This window comes from Antennarius striatus, chromosome 6 (genome assembly GCF_040054535.1).
Source record: "Antennarius striatus isolate MH-2024 chromosome 6, ASM4005453v1, whole genome shotgun sequence".
NCBI lineage: Eukaryota > Metazoa > Chordata > Actinopteri > Lophiiformes > Antennariidae > Antennarius > Antennarius striatus.
In genome coordinates, this window is record NC_090781.1 from 15,043,686 (window position 1) to 15,069,505 (window position 25,820).

At 38.7% G+C, this 25,820-nt stretch overlaps 3 protein-coding genes across 4 annotated transcripts; all 3 read right to left on the bottom strand.

The window, feature by feature from the left end:
• Positions 1 to 257: 257 nt before the first annotated feature.
• On the bottom strand, positions 258 to 2,537 carry guca1c (guanylate cyclase activator 1C). The gene is made up of 4 exons (XM_068317971.1): positions 2,343 to 2,537; positions 1,721 to 1,870; positions 1,215 to 1,302; positions 258 to 977 (listed from the first exon to the last, which is right to left on the bottom strand). The coding sequence occupies exons 1-4, from the start codon at positions 2,535 to 2,537 to the stop codon at positions 841 to 843; spliced, it is 570 nt and encodes a 189-aa protein (XP_068174072.1). The 3' UTR covers positions 258 to 840.
• Positions 2,538 to 4,458: 1,921 nt separating this feature from the next.
• LOC137596765 (TPA-induced transmembrane protein homolog) lies at positions 4,459 to 9,220 on the bottom strand. The gene is made up of 7 exons (XM_068317499.1): positions 8,763 to 9,220; positions 8,062 to 8,139; positions 7,885 to 7,971; positions 7,652 to 7,784; positions 7,335 to 7,492; positions 6,067 to 6,137; positions 4,459 to 5,937 (listed from the first exon to the last, which is right to left on the bottom strand). Exons 1-7 carry the CDS (start codon positions 8,829 to 8,831, stop codon positions 5,739 to 5,741), a joined length of 795 nt encoding a protein of 264 aa, XP_068173600.1. The 5' UTR covers positions 8,832 to 9,220; the 3' UTR covers positions 4,459 to 5,738.
• Positions 9,221 to 10,415: 1,195 nt separating this feature from the next.
• zgc:153184 (uncharacterized protein LOC751652 homolog) lies at positions 10,416 to 22,921 on the bottom strand. 2 transcript variants are annotated; one of them, XM_068318220.1, is made up of 7 exons: positions 22,782 to 22,836; positions 21,831 to 21,960; positions 14,381 to 14,464; positions 14,198 to 14,266; positions 13,786 to 13,851; positions 12,902 to 13,105; positions 10,416 to 12,292 (listed from the first exon to the last, which is right to left on the bottom strand). In XM_068318220.1, exons 2-7 carry the CDS (start codon positions 21,879 to 21,881, stop codon positions 11,861 to 11,863), a joined length of 906 nt encoding a protein of 301 aa, XP_068174321.1. In that variant the 5' UTR covers positions 21,882 to 21,960; positions 22,782 to 22,836; the 3' UTR covers positions 10,416 to 11,860. The 2 variants fall into 2 exon arrangements, with proteins under 2 accessions (XP_068174321.1, XP_068174322.1); XM_068318221.1 differs by lacking the exon at positions 21,831 to 21,960 and having other exon boundaries at positions 22,782 to 22,921.
• Positions 22,922 to 25,820: the final 2,899 nt, after the last annotated feature.

Genomic DNA, 25,820 nt, shown 5'->3' on the forward strand with positions numbered 1-25,820 from the left:
ATTTTCCTTCAAAAAAAACAAAAAACTGTTTTAACAAAACAATTGTATTGACTTTTAAGGCAACACTGTAACCACAATTATTGTAGTTTAACATAATTAAATGTTACATTCATTCTTCCTGACTTATATTAACATTAAATCTCCATTCCATTTTTAAATACATATAACCTCTGTTGATTTCATGTTGATTTTGCACAACAAAAGGAGACAGCAACAATGTCAGTATCTTAAATGTATTGTGTTGAAGTGTTAGAAATACCCAAGTACTGTACTTTAATTGTAACATAAATGGCGTAGGAAATGATAGTGGCGTTTAGCTTAATTTTTAAGTTGTGCAAGAAATTCAGAATTTGGCAGTTTGCTCCAATAGGATACATTTAAATTCTAAATGTGAAATGTTCAATTATGACTTGATACTATGAAATTATTGTAAATTTTAAGTCTTGGTAAATAAGCCTCTCTGAATTTTACAGTATACATTATACATTATCCCATGCCATGTTTCCAGCTCAAGTCAAAGTCAAATTCCGGTGATTTATCCAACTTGCTTTTGTGCCATCTACTGGAAACAGCTGCACCCCCCCCACACACACACAAAAGTGACTCTGAACACATCACCTCTAATGAGGACTTGTAAATGTGAGAGCACAAGCGTTCTTCAGGCTATAGATGGAGATGGGGCTGCGCGGTCAGTACATTTAGTTTTTTTCTGTGCAGTTTGACACAGGACTTTGCTCGTCATCCATTATGCAGGCAGACTCTTTCCTTCCACTGCTGCGTCCTTAAAATCCACCCCAAATTATCCTGATTCTTCACAAAATATAAGGGATTGTTACCCATTCATTTTATAGCTTTCTTCCGTTGACCTCTGACAATAATCTCAAGGACGTGGGTAAGATCCATCATCTTGGTGAGCATATCCATAATGTCAGGATGCTCCCTGGCTCCACTGATGAACTCCTCCAGGGTCAGTTCACCTTAGGACACAAGCGACATCATAAAAAATGACCTCAACACCTTTTAAATATTAGAGTTTGTCATAAAGGGCATAATTGTTTTGCAATAAATCATATATGAGGTGATTTCACAGCTGCTAGAACCAAGTTTTAAAACTTATGTCATTTTTTAGGATTGACCTGGTCATGGTTTCTGTTTTTGAACTAAAAATAATGTTGTGCACTAATGACTCACTATGTCATTACACTAGAGCTTACCCTCTCCATGGACATCAATCTTCTCATATATAAGTGTCACAATCTCTTCTGGAGGGATGTCGTAACTCCTGGTGATATCTTGTATGGCCTGATCAAAGAGATTACTATATGCATCATCTTAATATCACACATTCTTACTGCTGAACACAAAAACCTACACATTTGATAAAGTAATATTCAAAATGTATATTCTTCTGCATCTACTACTGAACATAGAGGGTTTCCATTACCACAACTAGGACAGGCATAAACCTGAATACTTACAAATAAATTACACAATTACTAATACAATGATGGCAAGATGTCATGAAGTCTGTGTGGGGATGTGCGTGACCTCTTCAGTAGGTGAATTAGGTCACAGTCAAAGCTTGAGGTAAGATAAGACACCTCTGGATTAGGTGTCACATCTAGTTCATGGAAGGATAAACCCTTTTTTCTTCTTGCTAGAGTAGCTAAGCACTGAGTTTCACAAAACTGTGAACTTGTTGATATAAAATATATTTTACCTTAAATATAGTCTCCAGTTCGTCTTTGTCAATCTTCCCATTTCCATCTTGATCAAAGAGCTTAAAGTACCACTTCAATTTCTGGTTAATTTCTCCTTTCAGCAACAAACTTATTGCTGCAATATATTCAACAAAGTCAATATAGCCATCCTGGAAAGAGACACATGAAAACTGCTATTAGAGGATAGACTGTAATGGACAGTCTGATTTTCTATTTTATCATTCCATTCAGAGATTTTCAGACACTGAAATACATATAACACCAATATACAATTAATGGCCTTTCTTCCTCAGCATTGTGACGGAGCACAGAGCTGGCCAAGTAGAAAAACAGACCTCCACTCAATGACAATTCTTCTTTAAACTCCATAGATATTTTAAGAACAGTCCCTCTAATGTCAAACTCACACGAAACAACCTGTAACGATACACAGCCTCTTACTGTTTGCTTTAATTATATTTGACCAATTATTCGATCTATACAATTCATCGGGAATTGACAATGTCACTGTCTCATCAGTTGCAATATTGCACCAGGCATAAATAGACTTTAATGGGGATCACACAAACCATTTGGGTGAGAAATTGTGAATGAGGTTCAGAAATTTTTTTTTTTTCTTACCCCATCCATGTCAAAAGTGAAGAAGACCTGGTCCACATAGCTGCTAGCCTCCTCAGTCATGCCGTTCATTTCAAGCATAGTCTTGAGCTCAAATAGTGTTATGAGCCCTGATGGAGACTCCCTCATGAATTTTGTGTACCAGTGGTGCATGTCCTCCTCCAGGATGTCATCCAGGCTGGAGCAGTGGGTGCCCATTATTCCCAATAGAGTTTTTTGTGCAGGATTCTCCAGTCAGTGGTGAAGCTCAGACCAGAGAGGACAGAGCACTGACAGGAATGAAGTCTGGAAACCTCATGCAACACCCTTAATCTTTAAATCTTGCGATATCCAAAAGGAGAGATAACCCTTTAATTGGATAACAGCAGAAGTCTTCCAAGAACCACTGCACATTGCACGCTCTCTGACTGCAGGAGAGGGGCGTTGAACACCAGGAAGTTGGTTCCAAACTAAAGGAAACATTCTCAATTTGGGCAGGAAAAGATTTGTTCTTTGTTTTCTTTTTAGGTTTGTTATAAACACTTTTCCATTTTCTGTTTACACATTTTTTTAATCATTGATCTTTAGTGAGTTAATTCCAAGTATTTAGAATTTTTTTCTACATACACCTAAGATTTAATTCTCAGAAATAAATGGTCTAAATTTGCCCATGGGTTTGTGCACCCATTCACTAATGTTAACGCACACCTCGGGATTTCACAGGAGATGACCTGGGGGGCGGGGGCATGGAGGGGGATTCCAGCTTATCCTATTTTTAAACACGACTAGAGAAGGGGGATATTTATAACACACAAAATGCACCTGAAGCTTTGAATGAATTGTTGTGCAAATGAGTCTAATCTATGACACAGACATGGGTTGGATAACTTATTAGACAGATTATTTATCTTGCACTTTATTTTTGGGAATCTTCTGTGACCATGTGTAAAACCAAAAGCTTGAATTTCAATTCTAAAATAATAACAGCTTTATTACTGAAATTCTTGAAGATTTGTTGAAGCATTTCAGGTTTAGATTTTGTAGTCTGAGATATAGTATAGATATATACTTTACCTTGCATGCACCCTGGGATGGATTACTAATGCCTGACCAGCACTCCAACCGATAGCTGACCCCTAAGGATTATGGGTGCAACAAAGGCTAGAGAGTAGAGAGATTGCAGCTTAACCGAATCAGGCTATCAAAGTCCAAAGTCCTTATTATAGCAAATCTGACTCTAGACAGTTGACAATCCTCAGATTAGATCTTGAAAAAATTGACATTCACTATAGACATCAAAGTTAACTTACATCTAGTACAAAAGGTAAACATTAAATGGATGGATGCTACCACGTGCCATGGAACAAACTCTTTCACTCCTGCTAGAAAATAAAGGAAATGTTTACTTTAACAGAGCAGACAGAGATACCTGCCAAAAGTAAAGAACAGCTTAAGTTAAACCAGCTGGCCACTCAGAATCGAGGCTGTCTTAGCCGAAACATGCAGGTTTTGTTTGTGTTTGTCTTGACACAGAGCAGGCAGTGGAATTTTGTGGGAAATGAATGCTGAAATCTTAGATTTCACAGATCTGTACTGTTGTTTAAACTTGACCCTTTGTGACATCATGTCAGGTAGCAATGACATTTGAAAACTACTAAAATATAGAGCGGCACGGTGGCGCAGTGGTTAGCACTGCTGCCTCACAACATGGCGGTTCGAGTCCCGCTCTGTGCGGAGTTCGCACGCTCTCCCTGTGTCTGCGTGGGTTCTCTCCGGGTTCCTCCCACCTCCAAAAGCATTCACTTCAGGTTGATTGGCCGTTCCAAATTGCCCGTAGGAATGAGTGTGTGTGTGCATGGTTGTATGTCTTTGTGTGTGGCTCCGTGGTGCACTGGCGTCGTGCCCGGAGTGTCCCCCGCCTCACGCCCTATGCCTTGATAGGCTCCGGCTCCCCGTGACCCGCTGCGGCGGATATAGCGGTGGTAATCTGAAGATACTGACATAAAAATATACAACTCCTCAGAAGTGGTGTCATGGTGGAAAAATAGCAGTCCCTTCTTCCACTTATGCTACTGTTAGATATTGTGCTTCATATACAATATCAAAAACATAAGTCAATCAGAACTTGTATATGATTGTTTATCTTCTTTTTATTGGATTGTGTTTTGGAATTGAAATTTACATTTGATATCAGTTTCAATAATGGCAAATAAATATGTAAAAATATTCTTTATTGCAGAATTTAATGTTGTTTGATTGTTCTTACTGCAAGAGAATAGCTGATTAAAAAATTCATGGTAAGATGTTAATTGTTTCTTATTTTGGTGCAGCTGACTGAAAAGCAACTGATTAGTACCCATATGGTGGAGGGAAATAGTTTTTATGGAGCAGATGTTTTGGCATCAGCATTAAATATTAAACTTATTAATGGACAGATTATATTATCACAGCTTGCAATCTGACATCCTGACACAGTTCTGGCTGATAAACACTGTATACAAAAGCAAGGCTATTAAATGCAATATATCTTAATATATGGAAAGAATAAAATAAAGCATCAGTTCAGACAGACAATGGCAGCAGAATAAATAAAATAAACAGATTGCTGTGGGACATGTACTCCCTCTACTGTTCAAATACAGCAGGCTGATGAGGGGGAAAAACATTTATTCATTCATTCATTCAACTTCTTAACCGCTGTTTTCGCTTTTGGAGGTCATGGGGTTGCTGAAGCCTATGCCAGCGGACTGATGGGCAATTGTCAGGGTACACTCCGGGCAAGAAGCCAGTGCACCGAAGAGTGGGGAAAAACATGTCAAATAAAACATCAGTTACACAGTTCATGATTTTCCAACAATGTTTTGTCGCTCTTCAGGCAAATGTCAATAACAAGTTCCAGTTTGGGTTTGAAAATCATGTTTGATTGGGAAATAAAATGCATAACTAAAGCAAATAGAAACACTTTCCCATGTATTATTTGATTAAAAAACACTTCAGTCACAGGTTTTGCACAAATAAACATGGAATTAATATAAATAATTATTACAGTAAATACACATGGTATGGTAATACACTATGCAATCTCAAATCTGATATGAACAATTATTTCAAAAACTCAACAAGGTCCTGCTAATTGTTGGTTTCCCTTATATGGCAGATGTTCATTTCATCCAGAAAAACGCTGTTGATGAATGTTCACATAAATTATTAAGGCCTGTTAAACAGAACACAGCGAGGTTATCCAGACGCCCTCCTCCCACAATAGGTTTATGTGACTGACCTTTTCTGTGGTTAAAAATGCACCATATGCAAACTTCCTATAGACTCGTGTTTTGATAATCACACTGAAGAAGGCAAAAGGTTGTAGAGTTGCTTGGTGTCTGCTTAAAACCGCTTTTGCAGTCTGTTGAGGAACACTTGTCATTGCTGTGTTAAAAACATGTTTAAGGAACCTGGATCGATGAACATGGGCTCTGACTCATCTGTGTCCTGGTCATATAAGAACTGTCTGAACACGTTGAAAACCATTTCCCTGCTCAGAGTAAAGTTTCTCAGCTGATCCTGCTGGTCTTCTGGCATGAGAAATGTCAGCTGGTAATCAACGATGACTGAACCATTTCTGCAAGTAAAATAAAAACAGACCATTTGTACATTTTTCGCTTTGGAGCTTCAAACAAGCAAACACTTAGATTTCATCTGGCAGTGCTCAAAATTCAATGCAGAACCACTGGTTGTGCTGTGTGATTACCTGAAAGCATATATTTCAGCCTTGGAGAAATATCTTCCCAGAGCAGGAGAGGACCTGTAGAGGTCAGAAAGCTGGGTGCGGCAGGTTCAGACATGCAAAAGCAAACAATAGATGAAATGTTTTGGAAGATATGAAGCTGCTGTCACTTCATTGTGAAGTCTACTCTGCTGCCACATTTCTTTGATATAACCAGTTAGAGAGGGTTTTCAGCTCTTGGCATCGGCAGGTATGAACAGGTTTCTGTTTTGTAACGCTGGCGGGTGTCACTGTCCCAGTTAAAATGTTTCATAAATGTTTGTATGGATTTTTAAATATAAACTTTTACTACTATTACTATTACTACTACTGATATTGACCTTAATAACCACTGTAAACAGCACTCAGAGTGCACATCTATGTGAAGGCAGCACAATTTCAATACAGATTTCCACTAAAACCTGATGGTTTGGTTTTGAGACCTATTTCCTCAAAAGCGATGAAGAACTTCTTGAGTGATTCTGCAAACAGACTGATGAATGTGCTGATAATGTTGTCAGCAAAGGGTGGAATGTGGTTAACACAGGGTTAAAGTTAAACCTACTGTAACTTGGGTAAAGGTTATAGCAGGGTGGTCACAAAAATTGGAAAAGATCAACATAAGGTTGTAATTTACAGCCATTGTAATATAGTTATACTGTAAACAATTTGAAAGATTGCTATGAAACTGGTGGAAGGGTGGGGCGTGTGCCATGGGAAAATAACCACAACTATAAGTCTGACAATGATATCAATGTGGTTTCAAATTCTACGAGGTGGTTTTAAAGATAAAGATTCATACTGTGAAGTTCAAGCTAGCATGGGTCTGTATATCTATATTGCAATGGCTGTAAATTACAACCTAATGTTGATCTTTTCCAATTAACTTCATGTTCTTCTCTCAAGTTGGGACAGGCAGCCAAATGGACGTGCTGTATAAAAGAGATTTTATGGGCTCAGGATCACTTTGAAACAGCTAATCTGCAAACTGCACTCTGCTTTTATTTACATTTTACAGAGTGTCCCAATTTTTAAGATAAGAGTTGCGCTACATTACGATTATGTAATACTTAATGTACATATTTTTATCTTTGATGATAATTCTATGATAAGTTATTAGAGCAGATGTCAGGCTTTGTGGATCTTTGCCTATTGGTTGGTTGTACTTATGACGTGTTTACACAAAAGAGACAATACACAATAAAAAAAAGTTAAAGATGACTCTGACTTCATTGAGCCATATTTTAACATACCTTTTCTTGACAGATATCCGCAAGTGTTTGACTTTGATTGGATGAAAGGACAAAAAACTCTTCTGAGAAGACCATATTGGGCATTTGGAAGCTCCCATCAAAAAACAGAGGAATTTTAAACAAGGAAGGGTCAAAATTCTCAGTGTCCTCGTGGATTGCTGTTCAAAGTGAAAACGAGAAGAAAAAAACAAACATGTATATGTTGTTATGAGCCTTGTTCTGTCTTAACCTTCTGTAATACTCGCTCATCACGGTGAGAATTGAAAATGATCTAGCATGAGCATTGTTAAATTATTAATCAACAATTAAGATCTTACCTGCACATATAAGCAGTGTAACTATCACAACAGCAACGATGAGAAGAAAGATAAAGATGATGACCATCCATATTCGAACTTTCCAGAAGACAATGTCATTCAGTGTCTTCTTTATTGTGCATACAGATCCTATCTGAAAACATAATGAAGGTATTTTTGCAGTAAGTAGCTGTCTGTTTGATAAATTTGGGGAGATTGGGGGGATATAAGAAACAAATGAAAAGTTTTCACACCTCAGGAGAAGTGTATGTGTTTCCAGTACTCCTGTGCTTGTCTGCTGAATGACTGACGGGCATCTTCTCTCCATTATGATCAGTACTCTGACAAAAAGACACAAGTACTGTGATGTGATTTTAAGTAATTTCAACAAATGTGACTTACATATCTACGCAACTTCAATCCAAGCTCACCTGCACATGAAGCAATAATTCTTTCTCTGTAGCACCAGGGATCCTGTAGGCCAATCCATCTCCATTACCTGCTGTTACCTAAGGCCAGACAAATGCAACCCTGAGCATTCCCTCCAGCAGTTCCCTTCTCCAAAAATTCCATTCCTTTTTAAACTCAACACTAATACTGACTTGTTCACCAGAAAACCATACACATAGACCTCAACAGGATATGTTGAAAAAGTAATTTTCCTTTACTTTTTCAACATATCCTGTAACTACCACATAAAATTGTCATGCAGTTATTGCTCAACACTGGCCAACAGACAAATAAATGCAACCAATTGTTATAATAATAATCATTGTTATTCTTATTATATCATTATTATTTATTATTATTGATGGAGGTCAATGTGAGACCTTCTCTTCAAGATGTTTGTTATATGTTACCAACAGTCCAAAGTCAGGTTTTTCTATTTCAATTATACCTTTGAATAGTTAAATATTTTGCCTTAAAAATGTTGAACTGCCATTTGACTACAGCTAAAATTCAATGTTTAATACGAACAAATAAAAAAAAACAGCTAATCAGCTTAGACATGCCATGTTTTTAATTTGCAGAACTATTATTATTTATATTATTATGATAATGATTGGAATTACTACCAACCTACTGCTACTGTAGGAATATCAACCTTGTCATCTCACGCTGACCGCCTCACCTGCTCGTTAGACTGGAATGCTGATCCATTGTTTTTATTGGTGGAGATCGCCTCCAGTTCCACGTCCATGCTGGTTTCCTCCCACTCCCACTGGCTACTGGGAGTTAATAGTTAGCAGGTCCCAACCCGGAAGTTTCTATTGTCAAAACTTCAATAATTTCAGGACAATCCGCGGGGAAATAACCGTGTCAGACGGTCCTCATGACGGGACGCGGGAAAACCAGTTCTGGTGTCGGTCGGGGCTGCTCCGGGTTCCGGACCGCCAGCCCAGGTGCGCTCGATGCGGGAACGTTTGCCGTCTCAAGGCAGCTGACGTGGGGAGGCGTTGTCGAGAAGAAAGACCGCGGGGGGAGGAGACGACACGAGTGACCGTGACGCGTCGTCCTCACTGAATCATACATTACTGACTAAAATTCTCAGCTGTCACCCCGCTGGCATGTCGGTGATCTCACGGACACTGACCGGTAACACGCTACCCAACGCGCGTCAGGTGATCCAGGTGTTTCCTGCGCGTAAAAGCAGGTTTCTCTCAAGACATTCTTGACATGCCTCGGATGCCCTGAGCCCGCTGGTTGTGTAACAGGTGACTGTGTGTCACAATACAGTATCCAGCGGTGGTCACCTGCCGCTGCACCTGCTCTGAGCTCCACTTGAGACAGGACACTTGTAAAAAGTGTGAAAAGAAAGTGTGAACATGTGGATGAAGAGGTTAATTTTTTTTTTTTTAGAGGGTAATGGAAATATAGTTGATTAATGCAGTCATTAGACAATATTTGTAGCCAGATTACAAATCTAAAAGGATGTTAAAAATGTTTTTTACTAGATGTTCATACCATGTTATTAACGCCCTGAACAACAGCTATACCATAACCTAAAACTTATTATACTGTAGGCATGTATGAGGAATTTTATTTTCAGAAAAAATAAAATAAAAATAATTCACTTTTCATGCTGGATAAGAGAATATAAATCACCTGACCTGATTCAAAAATTGTGCATGCACACAAGTACTTTTAAATATTTTAGAAATGATTGTAAGAGGATCTCTACTAAACTCTGTGGAAGAAAAGTATGCAAGTCTATATAGTAATAAGACACATCAAGGCCTAATTTGGTCAACCCTAAATTGGTGTAATATCGTGGTTTTTCAGTTGAGATGGTTTGGACATGTTCAGAGGAGAGATAGTGAATATATTGGTAGAAGGAAGCTGAGTTTTGAACTGCCAGGCAGGAGGCCTAGAGGAAGACCAAAGAGGAGGTTTATGAATGTAGTGAAAGAGGACATGAAGGTAGCTGGTGTGAGAGAAGAGGATGTAGAAGACAGGGTTAGATGGAGGCAACTGATTCACTGTGGTGACCCCCGAAGGGAAAAGCCGAAAGGAAAAGAAGAAGATTGTGGTTTTTCAATCAAAGCTTGAGGAGAAAATCTGTTTGGTGGAGAGGGACCTGGCCTTCGGCCACATTTACATTTACACATTTATAGGCTCCAGGGAAAACCCATGACCCGGACCTGGCTATGCGGCTGAAGATGAGAGGATTGCTTCAAGAACAGGAACGAATGAATGATTATTTTACAACTAACACACTTTTCCCCTTGTAGGCATGAACATATGTCAATACACTAGTTAAACATGTAGGCTTTATGAATGTCACTCTGTTGTATTTCACTTTATTCTTTTACACTTTATGAAACAGCAAACTGAATAAGCAAAATCAAGATAAAAAAACCCAAAGATGCACATTAGAGTAATTAATCAGCCAAATTGACAAAAAAAATTCCTGCACTTTGTGTATGGAATAATTAAATAATTAAAACTCCTCAGTGGGCAGTGCATGTTGGTCACTGTGTTGTTATGTTGTTTGCAGGTTGACTGAACAGGAAATCTGTGGCCTCCAGATACCCTTGGCACTTCAGAATAGGTATTATCATTATGTTTTGAGTGGAGTCTGTTGCATCCTAAAGTTGTTCATCTTAAAGTGTTTGTGTTCTATACTGCGTCTACACAATCATTCACGCAGACACACAAATAGCACTGACAGCTTTTCCACTGTAGTGACATTATAGCTGTCCCTGGTTGTTTACTCTGGCGTCAGTTCAGCAGCCTTTCAGGTCATCATTTCCTTTGCTGAATTGCTTTGCTGAAAAGACAGGAGATGAACAACATGCAGAGAGCCTGGAACCCCGAGAAGAGGCCTATATTAGGAAAGTAACTAAAATCACCTGTTCATGTGTACGGAACTTCAAAACTTCACTTTTAAAGTACCATTAGTTTTAGTTAATGTGACTGAAGACTGTCCGAACAGAAGCAATTGTGTCAGGAGATAATACATGTATATAGTATATATAATGTTGAGTATTTAACAGGACAAGTCTACTAGAATAAAACAAAAATGTCAATACTGACCTGTATTGATTATTTTCAGCAAAACATGTGACCAAATAGATGCAATGTCAACATTTTTCTCATAGAGCGAACGACTGCTTATTATGCATTATCCAATATTAACTGCAGAGGCCCGAAGTATTCCACAGTATGTCTATAATTTAGATATGTTGTACTTTACAAAATGACAGGCATGAAGAGAAGAACCCTAACATACATTAAAAGAAAACAAAATAAGCAAATTGCATAATGTCAACCTGAACTTGAAGTAATTTGGTCAGATGTCATGTTTGGTATGTGCTAACAGACAACAACTGTGTGAATATAATCTTTTTTTTCCTTCTTTCAAATCAGCATTCATTATTTCCTTCTGAGGTTGAACTCTTCACAATGACTTTAGTTTGAGACAAATGTCAGCAAAGGAAAAAAAATAATGTAATCATAAAAATATGAGTCTGGTCCTGCTCTGGCTGCAGAACCAGTACAGTATGACATAAACTCCTCCACCTGTTGCAATGTGAATAATACTGTGTGCAGAAAACTGCTGCTTTGCCCATTGCCAGTGTTTGTACGACCTGTTCCATGTATGACCAGGGGGGAGCAACAGAGGGATCAAAACCAGACTAGAGGATTTTTCAAACAGTTTTCTTCGTAAAATCATTAAATAACTTATTCATTTGTTTTTTTTTACATACATACATAAATATTCACAGCTCATATCTGATCATTTCCTCCATGTAGTTCCCCCTGAGTCATTTCCCCTTCTTCTTCTTCTGTCCTAACATCACCCTTTATCTGCTTGACAGTACAAGGCTCTGCAGGATGTTGTTCTTCCTCCACAGTCTCCACGCTCTGGGGTTGTTCTACTTGCTCCTCCTCTGGATCTCTCAGGCTGTCAACGCCACATTTTGCTAACTCATCCTCAGGTGTTAGACAGTCCCCATCCTTCTCTTCAGCCTCTGTAATTTTTACTGGCTGTCCGTATTCAACTTCTTCTGTTGGGCTTTCCAATACTTGGTCCTTGTCCCCATTTTCTCTTGAGCTGTGTAGTTCACATGGGGACAGGACACCTCTCCCCTCCTCTCCTGCTGATCGTCTGTGTTGTCTTGTAGGCGGGCGTCGCTTGAAGGATAGCCGTGCACGAGTCTGTGTGGAAGCAGGAGAGAACCAGCGGGGAATTTAGGTAATGTTTTTAAACATAATCTATAAAATACAGTCTATTCACAGTTTTAAGACAGTTAAGAGTCTACACTCAATTTCAATTTATTTCAATCGTTAATGGTTTCTGATATCAGTCTGAGTGTAATTAGTATATGTGGGAGAGCACTGCATAAATTGGTGCCTGGAGACTCTAACTAGGCTAAGGAGATTACATCTTCAATCCGCCTGTAGCGGCCCTCATACACTCCAGGGGCATCGTACTCCAGCTTATGAAAGGCCTGCTTAAACAAGCGAAGCAGCCCATGAGAAACACATCAGAGATGTTGACCACGTGTCTGACTGTGACATCATAGCTCACTCAGCGAATAGTGGTAGGGAAACACAGGGTCCTCAATGTGACACAAACTTGTGCAGCTCAAGTTTATTATTTGATGACTTCAGGTGGATTTTCAAAAACCTTCATACATGTGAAAGATTATCTAGTTTAGAGTTTATCATAGCTAAGAAAGTCATGACGCTGTAACAGATAGACCAGAACTATTTGTCATGGAGGTTGTCATGGTAAATTTCAGCTTTTCAAGAGTTCATGTTTACCTTGTTGAAGCTCGGCAGTGGCGTGGAATCAGGAGGGTTATTGAAACTGATGGAATCTTCCTCTTCATTGAGTAGATGTGAGGCCCCCAGGCTGGGGCTCAGTTGACTGCAGGGTGTGGTGGGGGACAATGGTTCTGGTTTGAGCTTCACCTCAGGACTCTTGGGTGAAGGCAGTAGAGCAGTGGGTGACAGAGCAAGATTGGCCTGCAGGAAAGAGTAAGATTAATATGCTACAAGCTATGTAGAGAATAAAAACAGAGGTTTCAGAGAGTGGGACAGGTAAAATCCAACATTGTCTGAAATGAACATTTTTGATACATACTTAATACATTATGTTACTTCCATCATAAGTGCATTAATGAAATAATCAATCGTAAAAATGAGTTACACAGATATACACGGGACATTTCTCTGGAAGCACCTGCCACCCTCCAATATTCACACCTGCTACATGTACAACCTGGTTAAAAACAGCAGCAGCCATTTTTCCTCTAGGATACAAGTGTATAAAAAGTCTGTGTCTAAGACACTGTTTGAGTTTAGATGACATTATCCTACCTCCACTGGGGAGAAGAAGAAGAGGGAGAAGCGACAGCCCTTTTGTCCCATGGCTGCCAACCGTGTCTAAAGGAACGATGGTGGAGCCTCAGCAGAGGCTAGGTAGCCCATGATCCCATTAGCTCATTAATCTGAGCCAATTGAAGCAACAGGGACAGTCCCTTCCCCCCTTTTCCTCAAACAGCTCAGGCACTGGTGTCAAATGAACAGTGGGTGGCAGCAATGCTTTGAATATCACACTACCCCTGTTAACTCCTCTCTGTATTGGTGAGACCTATAAAAGAGTCCCGCTTCCCTCATTAAAAACTCTGACATGGTGCCTTTACCTGAAGTTTCCCAGTGATGGGTGAGTTCATCTTGATTTTAAAAGGCTTTGGGAAAGAAATAGTTTTCTGCAAGAGAACACAAACATGCAAGACTCAAAATAAGACTTCAAAAAAAGGGAAACAAGAGAAACTTAACCAGCATGCTGGGGTTTTTTGTACCCTGCCTTTAAATATTTAACAAAAATTTATATAAATCCATATTAAGTAATCTTATATTCATAAAGTGATTGCAATCAGAATGATGTATCCATCTCTGGACTTTTATTGTCTATTTTGCAGCAGATTATTGTTTGATGTGTTGATTTTGTTGCAGTGAAAAGTTGCAATGAAAATATACAGTGAACAAATTCAGCAATGTTACCCTCTTAATTAAGAAGACACATATTTACAGTATTGGTCAGAAATGACTTACATCTGACTCTTCATCATCATTTTGATGTTGTAACTTCAGGGAACAAGGTGGTCTTCTTTGAAATGGAAGCTACAAACAACAATAAGTAGACATGGAAAGTGAAATCACTACAAACACGATATATCAATTGACAAAAATTTTTTTTGATTTCGAACATTTTTGCATGTTGTAAAATACAAATACCTCATCCTTTGAGGTGGGCATTGGAAAAATATGACCTTTGAATCTTCCTGCCAGCTCAGCAACAGACAGCTTGGATGGAGAATCCTGTTAGAAAAGTAAAAAAGTGGCGCACAAAGGATTTACAAATGAATCTAACTGATTTAAAATGAGTGATTATTCTGTGTTTTAGGATTTAAAATAAACACATCTGACATACCAGCTTTCATCTTTGCACAGATTGATTGTTCGCTATGACATTTCCTGCTGATCTGAGATATTAAACAATACCCTTAGATGCACAATGTGATCAGATTAATTTAGATCTATGTTTGGTTTGGTTTTCATTTCAATTACAACTTAATATTTCCTGTTTTTGTCAATCAGCATGACATGTGCAGAGAGTCATTTCATAGCTGAGCTGTTGGATGCTTTAAAATGAAGAATATGTTTCACTTCATTGCCAATTGAGAGCCACAGCACAGAGAGTGAATAAGGAAACAAAAAACCCCCCAACAATTTCATCAGTGTGTAGAGTTCTCTGCTGTCCTTGAAGACGGTTATCTTTTCTACTGCTAAAGAGCCTGTTTCATTCCAGCACAGGAAGCAAACCCCTCTCTCTACAGCTGTGTAACATCCTGTGACAGCAGGGACCTGTCCTTACAGGCTTATACTGTTATCACTTCTTGGCCTCTTTACTTTCAGTCTCCCACTCCTCCCAAGCTGATTGCTAAACATCCCTCCTCTGCACAAATATAAAACTTCAAGACAACATATCAATATCACTTTGTTGATCACGTTTTAGGTAAAACCTATGGACTGTGGGGGGAGGTCAAGACATCTGTTTACAGCTTCAAGCAGCCTGAGCGTTCCAGTAGGACTGAACATTCTCATTCTTCATGTCACCAGTTACAAAACTTGTATTTTACAGTTATTGCTTGTTGTGATCCGCCCTTTCTCTCTTTGGCTCTCATACTATTTGTCATCTCCATTACACTTTATTTGACCACTAAAAATTCACGATTCTCCTCACAGCTGCCAGTTTTATCACATTTCCTGTGCATGCACTCTCAGTTCACTCCCCTCTTTGCACAGTTTGAGCCATAGCCATGGAAACATGGTTGTCCCAAGTTTTACAGACACACATTCCACATGTTAATCACACAATTTATTTTCATTTTTCCTTGCTCTTACCATGACCTCACCTCTTTACTTTCACCACACAAAAATATTAGAACACCAGCTAGTCCCACACTGTGTCTGTACCACATTTAAATCCTATAATCCGAATCCCAACCCTTTTCCTGAGTTCTTTTTTCTCATCCGGAATAAATAGTAATCATAAAGGACCACCCAACCTCCACACCGTTATTTTGTAATCTTTAATTGTTTAACTCTTTCCTGTCCTTCCAGAACAAATGACTCCTTTAGAGAACAACCTCCAGTGCAGGCAAAGGAAGCGGGGCTTTGTTTAAATGATAGCAGAGATGTTTTGGGTGAACAAAATCAATGTTCCACCTCAGCTATTGTTCCAACTTTAATGAGGTTTGTCTACCAGCCCCTTTAAAACATAACGTACAAATGTTTGTTTAATTTCCATATAATAACCTCTAAGATATTTAAGGAATACTAAAAGTATAATATTTGTATGTGTATGTTTGGTATTTGGTATCATATTTTACTGTTAATGTTAAGAAAGAAATGTACAAGTATGATTTTCCATGTTAATTACCTTTAAAAGCATGTTACTTCAGAAAAGTCATCCATTAATATTCTTCCATGTATCTTTTCACAACAATAAGCCCTTATAATTATTGAGCTTCTTCATGTGGAGTGAAAATCAGGGGAAATGACAATATATTGACTGTTACTTAAAAATAGAGACTTTAGTTTTTAAGCTTTTAATCTTCCCTGATTATTATTTTTAAAAACTGAGTCATTGTCTGAAGTATTTCCTGTTTGTCGCTTTGAATATGTTTTAACTAAAGTATGTCTCTCATCTCATTTCACTGTTTCAATGAGCTGGCATAAAGAAACCTTATTTCCATGAGAAATGCAAGCATTTTTGCTGTTTATCAGTAATACATGCAGCTTAGTCACCTGGGACCCCATGCTCACTGAAGAGTGGGAAACTTTGGGCCACTGCAGCAGAGAGCAGGGGAAACTATTTCTGGGGCTCTGGGCCTGAGAAAAAGCCCCAGAGTTGTGTGGGCAGCTTGGGCCGTGGCTCTGCTCTGTAACCCCTCAGCCCCTGAGAGACTGGCCCTGATTATGCTAGACCACATGTGAAACATACCGTGCTGTAGCATACAGTGCAATTGAGCATGTCTAAACAAGGAAACGATGAAAAAGAAAGCCACTTAAAGCAGAGCCTTACCCGTGTGATTAACTTTATTTTTTCCCAAAACAGTGAAGGAGTAGAAAGGTCTACCTCCTTTCAAAAAAATCAGCTATTTCTGGACTGACTCCCTAGAAACTGCACTGGATGATTTCTTCACAGTCACAGACAACAGCACTGATGCCCAATGATCAACGATAGCTTTCTGATTATTAAATAGCAATTAAAAAACAAGTATTTTCTTGCCTAAACCCTAACCCAAAAAACTCAAAATCTGACCATAAAACAAATGTTGATACATTGGTACATGGTTATCCTCCATCAAATCCTGAAGTAGTAAAAATTTGTGTTTACGGATATTATCAATTTCCCTGGCGGAACCTCATTAAGGGATCAATAAAGTACTACTACTACTACTACTACTACTACTACTACTACTACTACCAGGCGTCTAACATTATTTTTCATTTAATAAAAGTTAAATGTGTGCATCTTCAGTGAGCTTCATTTGGATGACAGAAGGTTCATTTTAATTTCCAGGCTGTGTGGAGACACGAGGTTTACTGTATGATCATCGGATGTAGAGAGAACAGAGTCAATATCACAAAAAGCTGGCTGTTGTCTGTTCCTGTGACTTCTAGTTCCGCAGGCAGGGAGAAGTACATGAATAGAGTCTCAGTAAATCCCAACATATCTCCTTGATATAACAGTAGTGGTCAGAGAGCAGTGACCATGTAATCCACCATGGATCTGATTAAGATGATGTTTGGCTCAGGGCCTTTAACTCTTTGTTTTCTGCTCTCAATCTCCATAAGCTGTTTCTGGTGTGCCCCACGAATAAAGCCCCACACTATAGCACAGATGTTAAGCAAGATCTTTTTATTAACATCCCTAAGGGTAAGGGCTTCAGCTTTAGCCTGCAGACTTTGTTTTCCTAAGTCAGCTTGTTCTGCCTCGGGGAAAACCCAAGTGAGCTGCTCCCTTCTGCCTATACTTGTTGGTGGTAAGAGAGCAGACAGCCATCTTCTCCCTCGCTCTTTCCAGGAAAACATGATGTGTTTTTGGCCTGGACATCATCTGAATATCTCACTTTTCCACAGCTCTGACTAAAGTGTGTTATTTGTGTCTTTCTACGCATTGTGTTTGTAAAGGTACCCTTGAAAGGCCCTCAGTCGGAGCAATGAGGTAAATGGACGCACACATCTGCAGCACATGCAATTGCTGCCTCTTTCATAAGGGAAATGGGTGGAGCTGCAGATGTCGTCTAGTGCTGCAGGGTGGGGGAACAAATATTAAATAACACAATAAGCATCTAGCAAGGAGGAAAATGAATCTGGATGACATGGGAACAGTTGATAAAGTTAAATTCTCAATTGGAATGCCTTTTTCCTTTATGAGATCAATGGCACAATTAATGATTGAAGTTCCCAGCTACTAAAGTACACTATTTGACACGGAAACTATATAAAGATATATTAACACATGTAAGAGCCAGTCCTGGTAGTAGAATGCACAAGGATATTGCAATATGATAACTCCAGTGGCCTGTATAATATGATCTGAGCTGTTGTTCAGTGAGAGCTGGTGTGGACAGAATGATTCCAAAGTGTTCGTTGCAGAAAATATTTCCTAAAAGCATCTGTTGGGGATTCTACATGGTGTTCTGGTATTCTCATCCACTCTGATTTCGCAATCACACCAACAAAGACCATCTGGACAGAGGATCAGATAGCTGAGGACGAGGTTAAGTATCACAGTCATACTGTAGGATGATTTCATTCATCGACCCAGCACCTTCCCTCTGCAATAGCATGCAGAGATCCAGTGCCAAAGGGTATGGCATTCATGGCTGACTTATTTTAGTGTCCAGTAGTCTGCTGTTTAATAGGAATAAGGAGGGACATACAGTGTGTGAGAAGTCGTGGCTCCACACAGAGGGTAGTGGAAAGTCTATTCATGAATTCAGAAGTAGAAAGTGACTACATTTCAGTTTGCAACTCTTTGTAGGTTCGCACTTTTTATATAGAAAAAATAAATAAAATAACAATTTTAGCTTTGTGATAAAAGAAGAGTGTGAGGAGGAGCAGATATGATAGTTCAACTGTTCGGCGGGGAGGTTTGGAAATAAATTTAAATCATCTTGACATTGTTTTTTCGAGTTTCTGTATGAAACTCATGTGCTTAACCTTTATACCTATACAAGTTTGCAGATGTCTGATATCAACTGACTGCCACTCTGAAATATTCAAATCAAGCCTGGTTTGACGGAAATTACTCCCTCAACTTGCTCCCAATGTCTCAAAAGCTTGACTGGAAAAACTATTGTACACTGAGAAAGAGCTTGAGAGAAAAGCTGAAATCAGTTTCCATGTTTGAAGTCATTCCACTGAGTCTAAGCATCGTGACATAACTTCCTTCAAGCTTACAGCATATGTTTTCTTTAACAGATTATTATGTCCTACTCAATATCTCCACTCTAGTTCCCACCCTGGCTATCTCTCTGGCCCACACACTGCTCCAGACTGAAAGTCAGGGCCAGATAATGAGATACAGAGAAAAACACATTAGCGTATGTGACTTTGAGGGGCCTATTATGACAGTACATAATAACAGTGTTTAAGAAAAGAACAACAACTGCCCTGTAAATGAAAAGCAGCTAAGCAGCGATGGAATTAGGACGCTTTATGATGCATCTTATTGGTCATAAAGGAGCAAATGTCCTTCAACGAACCAAGCTTTCACACAGTTACTTTATGACTCAAAATGTAAATGTAAATAATGCAATAAAAGGGGTTAAAAAAAATTCACAGAACAATGCAACCAATCTGTCAATGTCGGTACAGTGTGTAATCAGTAAACTGCTCATTTTATGTTAGCAATTTTGCATCTCACATAGTCTCATACAGGTTTTTTACATTGAATCTTTGTCAACCTAAACACGCATGTGCATCTTGCAGGCCTAACATGTGAACCTCTAGAGAACATCATTTAGTAGTGTGCAATATGTCTGTCTCAGGTGGTTGTTTAAACGATGAGTGAGTAGATATTGAGTGCATTACTCACTGTGCATAAAAAGTCCAGATAATGACAACCATGCAGTATGTGCTGCAGCGTTCAAGATGAAAGTAATCTCTGTAATCCTAGTTTTTGCGATGTCCAACATCTGGAATATGTGGCCACATAATTATCTAAAAATACAATATGGATGCCCTGATGATTGGCTTGTCAATAGTTAACCATGTACATCAATAAAAGATATACCAATAATGCATATTATTGCGGACATCATTGGGAAAACTGTAATGGTGTAATAATCACATCCCATTTTAAATGAGTATCCACTTGTTCTCATTTCTCAGTTGATAGACTAAGAGGGGAAAAAGATATGAGATCAGTTAATCAAGTGGTACTATTAGTAATAAAATTACTTTTGTGATGACTGTAGTCTCCCTCAGTCACATGGCAACTGCAGCTAATTATGACTCAAGCTAGTTGTAGCTGCTCCACTGTTACTGTTACCACAGGGGAAGCAGGATATGTTATGAGACTGTACAGAGTGCAATAACAATGAATATATGAAGATATTTGCAATCTGCTCATTCTGCTGTTTTCTACATCAAATCAACTCAAATTAATGCCTTGGTGGGCATTTTTCACTTACAGCAGTAAGATCCAACTCGAGCATCAGTTGCATGGGGCAAAGTTTGTTTTTTTTTAACTGTTTTAAATTGGTATCCATTTGATACTTGAGAAACCATTCATGACTTGTTTACTCCATGTCATATTCTACACACCAGGTCTGGTGGGAGTGACTGTAGAACAAATGGCAAATGTATGTATAGTATGGGGAATATTCATGTAAAAATAATAACGAGACACAATTTAAAATTGTATTCCATACTGTTGATGACTAAAACGGCCGAAAACCAACACATTAGCACATGTCTGGCTGGTGCAGACTGAGGCCCCGTGTTATTGGGCTCTTAACTTTACTATGAATTATATAACAAACGTGCACGCCAAATGGTTGGCAGGGCAATCCTAAATACTCACTCCTCTGGCTGTGGTTTTATTTTTCCATCAAAAGAAAACCCATCAGCACAAACCACAACCCAACGCATATAGTACAACTCCACAGGTGCATGCACGCACACTGAAGTGCACATATTTGTGGATTATATAGTTAAAATGTTGTCATTCCGGCAAGTAAAACACAACGTTTAATAATTTCCATGTGTTAATCTCCCTTGACGGCTCAATTGAGGCAGCTGGTGTAAATCATTCCTGGTAAACATGAACCCATCTTATCTAAGCCTAGAATATAAACTAATGTGACATCATCAAAGCTGTAGCAGTTTAAAAGACAGCCAGTTCACAGTCAGTAGTGGCTCAACATTTGTATACAGATACTTTAAGTAAAATATACAGTAGCATGAAAATATTAGAAAAATAGATGGAAAACTTTCCAGTACAAACTATGAATATCATTGAAAACTGGTTGCTTTTCCCCAAACTCATTTCTGGGGTTAAAATCTTCAGTATAGTAAGAAAAAAACACTGATGTGAAAAACTCTGAGATTATCCTTTGGGGGCGCTGAGAAGAAAAAACAGACGGACGACATTAAACACACTAACCTAACAAAACTATCTGGATTGTTAGACTTGACTTCATGACTGAAAGGTTTTTGTGACAGTCATTGATATGTCATATTTTACTGAACAGTCAACAGAAGTTTGATTCTGAAAGTGATAAAGTCAATTATAATTAAAATGTTAAAAAAAATATGACTTTATCTGTGATAAAGGCAAATTTATCTTGACATTGAAGTATGAAATAAGCATTTAAATTATTGAAGTCAATTTAATTTTTCATTGTGAGGTTTCTTCCATAGTCGAGTCTGCTTCCCCATCTCAAAGCTTAGTGTCTTATGCATTTTCAGGATTATTAATGATCCTAATACTTCATCTCTCATCTCTGGGGGAATCCAAATACTTTTACTGCAATTTTTGCAACAGTGAAAGAAACATACGTTTTTAAATCTAAGATGAACTGTCTTAAAGCACATGTGTGCTAAGTTTGAATGGTGTAAGCACATAGGAGCCTTTCTGTTGTAGACAGCTAATGTTCCCACTCACGTGCTGTGGGGAGGAAAATGGGTGTTTCTCTTCCTTTTCACCACATGACATTAAATACTTGAGAAGATGTGAGAAGTCTAAGGGAATGCCTTGTTATGTAGGGAGGAGGCCACAAATCTGTGAGCAAACCCTGCAGGAAAAACAGTTGAGGAAAGACTTGGACAGGCATCCTATACCATAAAGACACATGTTTTCTACAGCTATTCTTAAACTTAGACATGACGGTAAAGGAAAGTCAGCCTCCAGGGAGCAAACACATGGTGAGGGCGTGATGGGTGGAAATATCTTATTGGAAAATTCAATCTTAAATGCCACATGGATTACAGGGAAAAGAAAATTAATCAGTAGCGTTTCCTCAACAGATTTATCACAATGCACAAACATCATCATCATCATCATCATCAATCACGAAAAATAATCTGTTAGGCATTAGTTAGAGATGCTATCAGCCTGAAGCACAATAAAACTATAGCTACTGTCACTGCAGTGTGTGTGTGTGTGTGTGTGTGTGTGTGTGTGTGTGTGTGTGTGTGTAGAAATAACAACTCCACCCTTCATTAGGACAGAGAAATACATTCATCAATATGAAGTTGTTTTTTTTAGTTTTTATTTATTTTAATATTTAGTAATATTAAAATCGTAAAAATAGTAAAATCAGAAATATCACAATTATGCCAAAGATTATTTAAATTCTTTTACAGTAATGTAAAGTCATGTGATGCTCCTTGTGTGCACTAAACAAATGCATTACTGTATATTAAAAAAAATAAATCTATTTGCTAAACAGTTGAACAGAGAAGTCCAGGTGCCTCCAGAAATATTTCGGTAAGAACACAGGCTCCTCAGAGTCCTCTATGATGGGATGTTCAACCCAAACTCAGTTGAATCACCTTAAAACATTTACAAGTAAGCTCAGACCACAACAAATGGATGAGTCTCTTTTTGTTTTACCTCCATCCTGGGGAATGGACCTCCGATCGTCTGCTCTGGCTTTATTTTTTGTTTGTTTTTCGGGTTGACTGCCCGCAAGTGGAGAAGAGAGTGAGGACAGAGCGGAGTAGAGTGTTTATATCTGGAGCCAAATCATTCTCACGGGAGGGGGGCGTACAACTTTTACACGGACAGTACTTGTCCTCCTCAGGTCCGTCAAGTTTGTCCTGCTAAAAATAATAGTTCCGGTATAGAATTTCAAAATAAAACACACTGTTTGAATTCCTCTTAAAGCAGTAGCGGGAGCAGGTCAGAAAACGTTACTTCATATTTTACTTACAGACAATACTAATCGTACCGATCAATCAATAGTGACATCTAAGAGCCTACTCACTATGAGCTAAGAATTTAAAACATGTTTCAGTTCTTGCTACACCCAAACGGGTTCATTCTGCATTTCTTCAGCCATGCCAGCTGATGGAAAACACCTGCTGTGACGTCAGCAGTAGGAATGTGGCCTGGTGAGTAGAGCAGCTGTTTTTTTGTTTGTTTTTTTTCCTCTCCGTCAGAAGTAACACTCATATATATATTTGCATCTGAACATTAGTTGTACGTACATTGTTAATAGCTTGAATCGAATTTATGCCACACTTGTAATTTGGTACGTTCTTTTATTTTGAAGGTGGCAAAATGTTGTTCCAGCTGCCTTGTCTGCAGGCTGTGAGCCGTCCTCACCAGACTACCACAAACTAGGTGCGACTAATTACTAATTAGACTGTAAAGGGTTTAAAATAATTATAACAACTTAAAATATAGTTCAACAATCAATGAGAACTCATTATCTGCTCAGGTAAGATGCTACTGTGCACATTCTATTTTTATTGTGTTCTGCTTTGTAAAGAGTGTGATAGGGAAATGATCAAATATTTATCTAATAAAATATTATTAGATTTAGTCCGATTAAACACAGAAAAAAAACCCCACCTCCCACCACAGGATAAACATCAGTTTGTGCTAGTATGAAGTTATCATAACTTTTATCATAGGTGTGAGAAAGATGACATGAAAATCATTGAATGAAAGTTATGTCTGAGTGGGGGAGGAAAAGCCCATTGAAACAATATAATATGTGTGACATTTGTATGGATGTGAAGAGGCCTTGCTACGTACCTCGTTACACATGGACTGACAAGAGTAACTCTAAATGCCCCACTGGGTGGGGGTATAAAATGGTATCTCTCTTTATGAATCATTTGCAAAATGTTGTCAGACAAATCCACAAAGAATAAATTACAGCTCAATCCGTGGATGCTGGCTGCAGCTCTCTCTTTCAGTAATGCACCAATTTCAAAAATTGTTGTTCCATTAGACCAAAAAACCTGGGATAATACAATAGAATTTAAATAAAAAATTTACTTTTCTCCCATTATATCTTTTTTACTGCAGAAAAAAATACACTTGGCAAGATACTGGCTGCTGTTGTCCTTTTAATTTTATGATTCATAGCAGCTTCTTACTAATTAATAATGTGTTGACAATCTTATTAGCAAACCACTTATAAACCATTCACACAATGTTTGTGAAGGTGGCTTTATTATAATTAAGTTCCAGTAAAAATAACAAGAAGTTCTGTATGCCCTTGTATGCCAGTGGCACGTGACGGTTATTCCATAACACTCTATAGTTCATATTTTGTTAGATCATTTCAACCATCCTTCAGTACTTACAGGGTCTCCAATCCTCCAAATCTTCTTCTTCTTCTTATTCTCCTTTCAGCTTTTCCCTTCAGGGGTCGCCACAGCGAATCGATTGCCTCCATCTAACCCTGTCTTCTGCATCCTCTTCTCTCACAACAACTACCTTCATGTCCTCTTTCACTACATCCATAAACCTCCTCTTTGGTCTTCCTCTAGGCCTCCTGCCTGGCAGTTCAAAACTCAGCATCCTTCTACCAATATATTCACTATCTCCCCTCTGGACATGTCCAAACCATCTCAGTCTGGCCTCTCTGACTTTATCTCCAAAACCTCTAACATGTGCTGTCCCTCTGATGTACTCATTCCTGATCCTATCCATCCTGGTCACTCCCAGAGAGAACCTCAGCATCTTCATCTCTGCTACCTCCAGCTCTGTCTCCTGTCTTTGACCTCAGTGGCACTGTCTCTAGACCAAACAACATCGCTGGTCTCACCACAGTTTTGTACACCTTTCCTTTCATTTTAGCTGAAACTCTTCTATCACACATCACACCTGACACTTTTCTCCACCCGTTCCATCCTGCCTGGACACGCTTCTTCACCTCTTTTCCACACTCTCCATTGCTCTGGACGGTTGACCCTAAGTACTTGAAATCTTCCACCTTCTTGATCTCTTCTCCCTGTAACCTCACTCTTCCACTTGGGTCCCTCTCATTCACACACATGTACTCTGTCTTACTGCGGCTAACCTTCATTCCTCTCCTTTCCAGGACAAACCTCCACCTCTCTAGCTTCTCCTCCACCTGTTCCCTGCTCTCACTACAGATCACAATGTCATCTGCAAACATCATAGCCCATGCTGATATATTTGGAGAGTCCAATCCTCCAAATATATATCAGCATATTCATCTTTTTTTTTTTTATTACAACAAAACTATAAGCGTAAAAGTAGCTGGATCAAGAACGACCCCTCTTGGATAGAGTGGATGACTAACATTAGGTATTGCATTCAAAGCTGAGCCTCCTCTTGCAACTTATCAAATACCAGAACACTGCAAAAGATGGATTCTGATTTGGCACATCTCTTACGCTGTTTTCTGCTGAAAATGGTGTTTTGTACTCTTAACTTCATTAAAATCCACACTCATTGCAGGTAATTTTATATAGCTTATTTTTTCAGCTATTCTCTGTCATTCTGCTGAGAGGATGGAGGAAAAACAGCTAGTCACTTATGGGGGTTGTTGACGTAAAGAGAAGCCATTTAATGGTTAGCTGCAGGAAGGGTGGAGACTAACATTAACATTTTGTTCCTTCAGGTCTGTGAATCAGCAGCTGAATCAATTCACATGAAAAGTCTGCTGCT